General features: G+C 39.6%; 1 protein-coding gene across 1 annotated transcript in view; it reads left to right on the top strand.

Moving 5' to 3' along the window:
• Nucleotides 1-9,700, top strand: part of SERPINI1 (serpin family I member 1) — a 132,388-nt gene extending 122,688 nt beyond the window's left edge. Inside the window, exons 7-9 of the mRNA XM_077488029.1 lie at nt 264-350; nt 5,214-5,303; nt 8,899-9,700. Of these exons, the coding sequence (XP_077344155.1) occupies nt 264-350; nt 5,214-5,303; nt 8,899-8,975 (254 nt within the window). The 3' untranslated portion in view covers nt 8,976-9,700. The remainder of the gene's footprint in view (nt 1-263; nt 351-5,213; nt 5,304-8,898) is intronic.
• The last annotated feature ends 807 nt before the right edge of the window (nt 9,701-10,507 follow it).

Genomic DNA, 10,507 nt, shown 5'->3' with positions numbered 1-10,507 from the left:
GAAAGAGGTGAGCAGTGACATGAGTGCTGTTTCTGGATCTGCTAACCATTTTGCCATGCACTGAAAGAAAATGTCTGTGTATGCGTTTTTTTGTTTTTTTTTCATTACTGTGATTAGCCCAGGTTTACATTGCATTTCGTTTTCTTGGGTGAAACTTATTATCTAATCTACTCCAAAAAAAAAACGTTTTTGTTTGATACATACCTGAACAAAAGGAAAGTAATGAAAAAGCTAACCCGTTTTACCTGTATGCTTATTTCCAGAGCACAAGGACCTTTACGTGGACAAAGCTGTTCACAAGTCTTATTTGGAGGTTAATGAAGAGGGAGCTGAAGCTGCTGCAGCCTCTGGTACAGTATTGCATGCCTGTTTTTCAGTGTAATGATGACTCTCCAATTCAATTTCTATTTTAAAAATCTGTTTTAGAAAATTTGTTCACTCCCAGCTGTCCAGCTACATTTTTCAGTAAGTCTATTAGGTTCACTGGATCTGGGGATGTGTTGCCCTGAATGTTTTCTGGATTTGAATGGCTCTTGACAATTTATGTAGCTATGGACAGTGAGTTATAGAACATTTCTCCTGTTACCTGCTTTGAAGACAAATACCTTCTTTTGGTACTGCAGGAAAATCCAGACAAGCTTAATAGTGAGCATGGGAAATGCAGTGTGTCTTTCAGGTTCAAATTGTTTAACAATCACTGTCTAATGGATAACTTGTTTTGGTAAATTAGGCTTTTTTATTTTTATTGGGCAATTATGAATCTAGTGTTCATACTTCATCCTGGTATGTGATGGTAAGTACTCTTTGTCTTGGTAAAGTGCATATAAAGAATGGACTCTTCTGTATTTAATGTATCCCAAGATGATTAAAACTCACAGTGGGAGACTTCTCATTTATTTAAAATGCTGCTTTAATTAGCATTTTTAAAAGATTGTCAATTAAGTGTTTGTTCCCGCTGCTTGACTTAGGTAGAAATTACATTAGTTTGTGCATTACTTTGTATACAGTGAACCTAACTATTTAAAACCTACAAAAATACAAACCCAAACATGTTTAAAGGGCAACACTATTTAAAGCTGACATTTTCATTTTCCTTGGATATGTTCATTTGAATTTCATGCTAGCTAACTTTCTGCCAGTGACTCCAGTAGTGAAATCTTCCCAGCAGAATAACCAGTTATTCCCAAGTACTGCAAAGCTTAAAAATACTAAGAGAAAGTCTCCAAATTCCTGTAAATCACAGGGAGTCCAACTGTGAAAGGTGACACCATTTATAGTCTTGTGGGAAAGGGCCTTGACACAAACTTATGGCAAAATCTTGCTACTGGTCTCTGTGAGGTATAAGAAGCTGGCAGGTTTTGTTTATCATTTGTTGGGTGGCAGGGTTGATTACAATAAAAGAGACTTATACTGTTCTTACAGGAGATTGAACACTAGCAAACAATGCTGTTAGTCAGCAAGGTATACAGTAACTGCTCCCACTTACGTCAAGATCTAGTTTTTTTACTAGTGTCTAAGACAACCTTTCCCAAACTTTTCAACACAGAGGAACCCTTGAAATAGTTCTCCAGTCTTGAGGAACCCCTGCAAAAAATTAGAAATCTACAACTCATGATACATTAGTGTGTTGTGGTCATTGGGAAGAATTCCCTTCTTACAGATAGCTAAAAAGATCAATGGTGTCAGTGAGAATGTATCTGAGAGGCAGAAATTGTCCAATGCTTAAGGAACCCCTAGCAACCTCTGGAGGAAACCTGGTTGAGAATCACTGGTCTAAGAGAATGAAGGTTGTACAAAACCTGTTCCACAAGATGACTACCATTTTTATCGAGATCCCCTTGTTCTGCTATCAAGATCCTTTAGTTTTTGGGATTGATTCATTCATTCTCAATGTAGTGTTGAATGCCATACATGGACATTGCCCTAGAACACTGGGCTGTTCTGTGGGCCCTCTCCATGGCACCTGATGTACTGTGTGAATTAGCTGTACAGTGTTTTAAAGATCCAGGGCCATGGTAAACCCTTACAACACACTTTCACCTACAGGTAAGCCTAGATTAAGGCTTACCTCTAGGTGCTGTAAATATCTCCTAAACCTACATGGTTTTGGAGATATTTACAGTTCCCCATACGAGGATTCCTTCTGTGTATGCGCCGATGTATTAGACGCATGCGCACTTTAGAAGGTTCACAGCGTGTCATTTTCATTAAAGGACATGCCGTGACTGGCAGCTCCCACGCGCATGCGTGGGAGTGGCGTCACACCACTCCGGCCAGTCACAGAGCCGTGTCCGTGAGCCCAGAAGGAAGATGGACGCTTCCAACCGGCGAGGAAATCGAAGACATCGTAGGCTCCCGTGTCAGGTAAGTGACGCATAATGGGCTACTGTGTGATTCATAGTAGCCCATTATGCTTTGCCTTTGCAGGGAAACAAAGCGGAAGTAAACCCATTAGGGTTTACTTCCTTTTTAAGACTCTTTAGAGACTATGCTCATTCGTTAGTAGGGATGAAAACTGTCTGGATCCGGCTTCTCGCAATGTGGGGGGAGACTTCTGGACCACTGCCACGGCAATTTGAGAGTCTTGCTTTTTAAGGGAGACTAATGCATGCTTGGTGCTATTGCTCAAGTTGCATCCCCATGGAAGTTAACACTGGTGCTCAGGTGGCAACACTGTGTTCGCAAGTTGCTAGCAGGAGCAAGACATTACATCATATTTGGATTTGGCGTTCAGTGTCAACTCTTCTGAGTCTGTGCAGGCCATTTTGAAATCGGCACTCGGCACCTGCTCTGTTGAGCTTGCTTGCACCTCCCTTGTGTCGCTGCACTACGCATATGTGCGCTACATCCTACATGTGCACACACTCTCAGCCCTTCTTCCGATAAACTGCCTTTTTTCATAATTTTCTAGGGTTCCCAGAAGGGACAGCCTGCCCCTTGCCCCACTATTGCTTAGTGGCTTTGGCAGCTCATCATTCAAGCCTATAGGCTTGAGGACAAGGTTTCACCTATCAAGCTTTGTTCCATCAAATCATTGAGTGTCTCTTGGACCTTTCAGAATTGGACATGTGCGTCTCAGAATTGCATATGCTCTTCTGTTCATTGCTAAACTGTACCAGGTGAATGCTTAGGCCTTTTCTTATGCCCACTTCCTCAAGCAGCTATTTGAGTTGGAAGCTTCCCCAATTGTACACTTTTGTTTTGGAGGACTTGTTAGCATTTTGATGGCTGTGTTGCCTGCCCCTCAGATGGGCTGCTTTTGGCCATCCTTTTGTATCAGAATTAATCCTGTGTCCACTAATGAATAATAAAGAAACAGGATTTTTGTCCTTGCCATAAAATCCTTTTCATGGAGTTCATTGAGGACACAGGTCCAACCAATCTGTTCTTTGATCCACTCCTACTACTACTACTTCAGAAATCTGCAGCTTGATGGAAGTGGGAGCGTTATGGCTGTCTAACAGCATTGTTTGTTTGCTAGTGTCCAGTCTCCTGTAGGCAGCAGTATACTCCTGCTTGTATCAGAATAAACCCTGTGTCCTCTTATAAACTCCAAGAAGATGATTTTACGGCAAATTCCTTACAGCCTACTAATACCATTTCAGAGTGAATACATGTTATACTGTATATAGTCAGTGTTATTTAAAATACACCAGTCTGTAGAGTTGCATAGAAACGTAGAAAAACAAAATTATAAAAATAAATTATATATATATATATATAATTATAATAATTTCTTTTTTTTTTTTGTCTTTTTTTTTTTTTTTTGTCAGAGTATAAATCTATGTTTATCCCAAGCATGTTTGAAGCCATTTACTGTTGAGTGACTCACTACCTCTGTTGGACGTTTATTCCAAGCATCAACTAAACTTTCCATTAAATAATAATTTCTAAGATTTGTTTTGAACTTTCCTCCAGTTAGTTTGTCCCTGTGTTCTTAATTTTTGGTTTCTTATTGAAAAGATGCCCTCCTGAGCCTTATTTACCCTCTTGATGTATTTAAAGGTTTCATTCATGGCTTCCCTTCCCCCTTTTTTCCTCCAGACTATATATATGTTTTATCCCCCACACTTTTCACCATTTTTGTTACTGGTCTCTGATCTTGTTCTACCTTATCAATATGTTTTTGTAAGTTGAGTCTCCAGAACTGGACACAGTTCCTCCTGCTGGTGATCCCTCTAGTGATGCATCCTAGAATTCTATTCGCTTTTCCCACTGGCTGTTCACACTGCTCATTTTGCAATCATCTGAAATAAGTAACCCCACATTTGTTTCCTCTGTAGAGCTGGCCAACACTGTATCCCCAATGTTGTACTCTATCAAATGTTTATTTTTTCCTAGGTGCATTATTAGAAATATTGAACTGCAGTTTCCACTGTTTTCTTGACCTTCCAGCAATGCAAATCATGTTCACAAAAATAGTTAAGCTACCTACCTTGCTAACGCAAGATGAATACCCCCAGATGCTGATCCATAGTAGTGTCTTTACAATGACTGCTGCAGGACACCCTTAGGATCACCTTTCTAAAGCTGGCCATAGATGAGTTATTTTTTTTTCATTCAACTGACTTTTTTTGCCAGCAAGGTGGTTGAATAGAAGTCGATCGGTAGATTGACTTCTTTTCAACCACAGTGGCCATACATGGATTAAACTCAACAGACCTTTCCCTTGTGCTTGTTGTGGTGGTGCAATCTTCTGCACCAACCACAACACAGTAAGGAGAAGGCGTGAGGTTTAGTGGAAGGTCCTGGGTTTTATATAGGCACATTAAAGGAAACCTGTATGAAGAAAATACATAGGCTGCCACGCTGAACTCTCCATTTGAAAATGCTAGTTGCCTCAAAATTATGCCAAAACCGAAAGCATTAGTCCATTTTGAGTCATTGACTCACAACAACTATGAAGGAGTTCCGACAGTTCCCTAGTTTAACTGGGTTACAAGCCTTTTTTTGGCCAGAGATGATATTGCGGTATTGGGGATCCAGACAACTAGCATTGTCAGGAGGTCAGCAATGGCACCCTTTGTATTTTCTATTTTTTTTATTTTCAGTTTAGATGTCACTAAGCATTTTATTTATTATAGCTCTAAAACAGAACCCAAAGGGCTGCAACAGATGATATATGCAGTGACTCTGAAATGAAGAAAGTGTCATATGAAGCTTCACTAATGTGGCATAATGTAGGTTTAATGCCTTCTGTCATGTTGTTATAGGAATGAATACCAATAGCAGAATGGCAGTGCTGTACCCCCAGGTTATTTTTGACCATCCATTCTTCTTCGTGATTAGAAACCGCAAAACTGGTGAGTTGTATCCTATCCTTCATTTGACCTTGCACTGTGCTCCCCTATAGTGTGTGTAGTGCTGCCAAATGCAATGCACTCTTTACTGTTCCCATTGCATGATGTGGAGTTTTCTTCATTTAAAGGAACCTCTAGGTGTAAAAAAAAAAAAGACTGAATAACATTGTAGCTTATATTTAACTCTATTGGTCATTCAATGACAAAGTTTGAAGAACTGTGATAATATATAAAAAAGTGAACGTTTAAAGATGAGTCAGTCTAGACTATCTTGCATATTATATCTTATTCTCCAGTATATGCACGTTTTGTCTGCACCGATTCCCACAATTAATGAATGGTGTAATTATTCAGATCAGATATCATAAGCATATTAGGGTGAAGCAAGTCTCAATTAACTCAAACTAAGATTCATAAATTTACTATTACGTTTTAACAGTAACTGTAGCGACCAGTCCGCTTTTAGTTTGGAGTTAGGGCAAGGACAACTGGATTTGGAATACCCATGTTGTGCTAGAAAATGTTTCAACTCTTAGGCCTCATTGGCATCGGCATGCACCTCCGATTTATATGCAGTAATGTTCCTTTTTAGGACATTTCTAAATGCATATAAAAGCATGCAATGATTTAGCTGGTATTATTCACACTGCATTTACCTGTTTTTTTTTAGGTGCATTCATAGTCAGACGGCACTGATTGGTCAGGAAAAATCTAACAGGCTGATTGTCTATTGATCTAATAAAACTAGCCTGGCCATACATGGATCAAAATTTTTCAGGTCCCTGCTAAACTGGCCGAATTTCCATCCCTGTATGGCTGGCTTTAGTTTTGTCCATCAGTACTGTGAATCCAGGCCAACATGATGTAACACCATAGGTGATGTGTCCATGACGGTGTGGGCTGACAGAAAATAGAATGGGGCAACGCTGGGTGTCACCCTAGATATTCAACAGTAGTTGGAAGGGGCGGGGGGAGTCTTAAAGTGATATTAAAGGCTTGGCTTTAGAAACAGTTTTAATTATTTACAGACAGGAAGATTTCCTGCTTAATGACGAGGCCTTTTTTGCGATACGGTACTGCATCGCTTTAATTAACAATTGCGCGGTCATGCAACACTGTACCCAAACAATGTGGACGTCCTTTTTTTTCCCCCCACAAATACAGCTTTCTTTTGATTGTATTTGATCACCTCTGGGTATTTATTTTTTTTGTTTTTTATTTTTTTGCGCTATAAACAAAAAAAGTGACAATTTTGAAAAGAAAAAACAATATTTTTTTTTGCTATAATAAATATGCCCAAAAAACTGGTTTGTTCATCAGTTTAGGCCAATATATATTCTTCTACATAATTTTGGTAAAAAAAATCGCAATAAGCATAGATTAATTGGTATGTGCAAAAGTTACAAATTATTGGAAAGATTTATGGCATTTTTATAATTTTTTATTTTTTTTGCTAGTAATTGCAGTGATCTGCGATTTTTAGCAGTACTGCAACATTGCGGTGGACAGATTGGACACTTTTGATACATTTTTGGGACCATTGGCATTTATACAGTGATCAGTGCTATAAAAATGCATTGATTACTTTGTAAATGTCAGTGGTAGAGACAGGGGTTAACACTAGAGGCGATCCAGGGGTGTTAAATGTGTTCCCTGGTGAGTGTTTCTTCCTGGGGGGGGGGGGTGGAACTGACTGGGGGAGAGGACATATCACTGTTCCTACTTACTAGGAACAAACGATTTGTCTCCTCTTCCCTGGTTCTCGTGCCCGCCGGCCATGCGCATCGGGTCCCCCGCCGCTAGCTGAGATTTGAACAGCCTTTGGACGGCTTTACACCCCTTTATTCCCAAAAAGAAGCCATTGATTTCTTATAAAATGTTCTACAAAATCATTACAACATATGTTCATAGCCATACAGCCTCATATTTGTATGTGTAAGTTAATGTATGTGCAATAAGATTTAAATTCTTTTTATGTTAGGCCGCGTACACACGCGGGGACTGTTCGCCCAACTTTGTCCGCTGAACAGTGTTTCGGCAAACAGTCCGCTCATGTGTGGGCTTTCAGCGGACAGTTTCAGCGAACAGTCCGCTGAACAAGGTTTTTCGGAAATTCCGAAAAACTGTCCGCTGAAACTTTGTTTCAGCGAACAGTCCCCTCGTGTGTAGGCTTGTTCGTCAAACTAAGTTCCGCGCATGCTCAGAAAGGATTTACACGCCGAAAGTTATAATGCAGTGTATAGGACGTCGTATTTTTCGTCCCGTCGTACGTGCCGTTCACGTCATCGCGCACGGTTTCAGCAAACTGTTCGTTCGTCGTGTGTGGCCATTGTCCGTCCATGCTAATTTTGAGCGGACTGTTTGCCGAAACTGTTTGACGGACAAAGTTGGGCGAACAGTCCCCGCGCGTGTACGCGGCCTTACACATCATTAAGGTTTACATCATCCCCAGCACAAGCAAACACTTTGATGTTTGTGAAATTTGATGTTTGTGAAATGTTTTACCTGCCAAATGATTTGAAATTTTGTTTAGTCTGCTCATCCAGGTAGGAAAGCCTAACACAGTTTTTTTAGACAGCAGGTAATCGGTGCCCTGATTATCAGTGCAGCCTCACCACTGCTGCCACTCTGTACCCATGAGTGCAGCCTCATCGGCACACATCAGTGGAGGAGAGAAATTGCTTATTTACAAAATTTTATAACAGAAACTAAAGAAAAGTTTTTGTTTTTGTTTTTTTCCCCCCCAAAAAATCATTTGTTTAGCAAAAAATTTAAAACTCAGTGATCATTAAATACCAATAAAAGAAAGATCTTTCTGTCTCAAAAACAATGATAAATTCTTATGGGTACTGTGTTGCATGACTGCACCATTGTCATTCACAGTGCGACAGCACTGAAAGCTGAACATTGGCCTGGACAGGAAGGGGGTAAAAGTGCCCTGTATTGAAGTGGTTAAAAAAAATCATAACTTCAAATAGGAGTACCTACAGGAGGAGAGGTGAAGGAGAGAAGGAACGAACACACAACAGCAGAAGGGACTGATCCGAAACATTATTACTGTCACCCTTATCTGTAGATCTGATAGTATTGCATCCACTAATACTGCAAGGTGGTATATAGACATCTTTAAAAAGATTAAGTAGACGTTTGTTAGGAGGTAGAATTGCATTTTCCAAAAAATAACAGCTGCAGGATCAGTTAATGGAAGCAGAACAGCTAAATGGTATTTAGGACACCAATGGACAAAAGGGCTGCCTGCACATAAATTGCATTATTGGTAGGCAGTGGTCATCATAACTGCTTGGGTGAAAAAAACACTTTTTCAATTTTGATTGGAGTTTCTTGTTTAATATTGCCAGCACATCTGTTCTCCTATGTAGTGCCTCATACATTGTCTCTAGGGCACTTTTGTCTCATTTTGCCTACTTCATCCCATCCACACTCCAAGTGAACATGCAATCCTGTTATATAATGTCCTTTCCTTAAGCAGTTTTGCATGTTTATCACCGCTTCCCAGCTTCTGCTTGACACATTTTAACAAATTGAAATAAGGCATGTCCTACAAATCCATTGTAATCTGTTTTTGCTTCTATTTTAGGCTGTGTCTTGTTTATGGGAAGAGTCATGCATCCAGAGGCACTGAATTCTGGAGGCCACGATTCTGAAGAGCTTTAGTACTTTCTGTACACATTCGGGAAATAATATATAAGCACATTGTTTCCTAATAATATCATTGATGTTTGTTGTATAATTTTTTCTTTCTTTTTTTTTCATGTTTAAACTTTTCCGGATTTTGTGTTTTACATGGTAATTGAACTACGAGTGGGGCTTCCGTTATTTTTTAAATTGAGAACCAGGAGATCTGCTAGTTTTACAGGCTGTCCGATACGGTAATCCAGTTGTAGAGCCTTGGCATTACTATTTCTGATAGTCTGTGTGCTCATTTATAACCTTTAGCACAAACAAAAATGTGGGTCTTGGCAGCCCATCAGATTGCAGTAGAGGTTTTATTTTTCTAGTGTAGCTGAGAAAATGAAAGATTAATTGCCATGAGCAAAACAATTTCTTGTTTCTTTGAAAAAGTTTGTATTAAAGAATGTTTGAGTCTGAGACATTTCAGTTGCAGATTCCTGTTTGAAAACACTGGAATGGTTCTGAGGATACATAAGTACGTGGAAGCCCTTCATATAGGCATATCGCCTACAGTGTTACATTTAATGTGTTCTGTGGATCTTGTGACTGCCTGCCAAATAAAGTTGTATACATGTGAAAATATATTTTTAATTTGGAGCATAAGTGTATGATATCTGATTTTATTATATGTCAAAGTCGGGGGTCAAGTGAGTGCAATATTTGTTGTGTTTTGTTGTGCTATAAAGTTGGTGTTTTGGAAATATTAAGATTGTTGTATTTTCATTATTTCATTACATGTTAACCACTTAAACCTTGCCTTTCGGCTGGGTTCACACTGCTGCGATGCGGGAACGCTGCAAATCTACTGCGGGTTCCCGCATCGCATGCCTCCCAGCGGCAGTTCACACTGCACTATGCGAACGGCTGAGAGTATCAGTGAAAAGTTAATGACGCCTCCAAATCAGTTCGCATATCCTAGTGCGATCTGCAAACTCGGACAGAAATTGGATCGCATCGTGTGAACACCCATGCGATCCGATTCTGCTGCGGACCAAAAAAAGGATTCTGTACGAGTTTGGGCCGGATGCGATGCGAATTCAGCCATACTATCTGTATGGCTGAAATCGCATCGCACAGAGATTGCATGTGATTTGCACTGCAGTGCGGTGCGAATCACATCTGATATCGTACACCGCAGCAGTGTGAACACAGCCTTCAAGTGGAGAAAAACTGATATTTTAACAAATTGGGGAATGGTTAAAAATCCTGTCCATTGTTTTTTTTTTTTTTTTTTTTTTTTTTTTTTATTAATGATGTTTATTTCCATTTAAAATAACAGGAACACAGATCCATAATGCAGTACATGCAAGGCAACACTGTAGGACCTCTTGAACATGTACAGATGGTTAAAGTAACAAAAGTGATAATGCACTCGGGTGTTCATAGTTGCGTACAGAATATATAATATAATATAATATAATATTATATATTATAATAACATAATACATCTATTGTCAGACACTACAATTGGGAGAATCGGACCGAGCCCATTGTAGGGATAGAGAGGCACTAGA

This window comes from Lithobates pipiens, unplaced genomic scaffold (assembly GCF_037356315.1).
Source record: "Lithobates pipiens isolate NorthernLeopardFrog02 unplaced genomic scaffold, aLitPip1_a1.2 Scaffold_18, whole genome shotgun sequence".
Classification (NCBI taxonomy): domain Eukaryota; kingdom Metazoa; phylum Chordata; class Amphibia; order Anura; family Ranidae; genus Lithobates; species Lithobates pipiens.
This window is presented reverse-complemented; position numbering and strand designations above follow the sequence as displayed.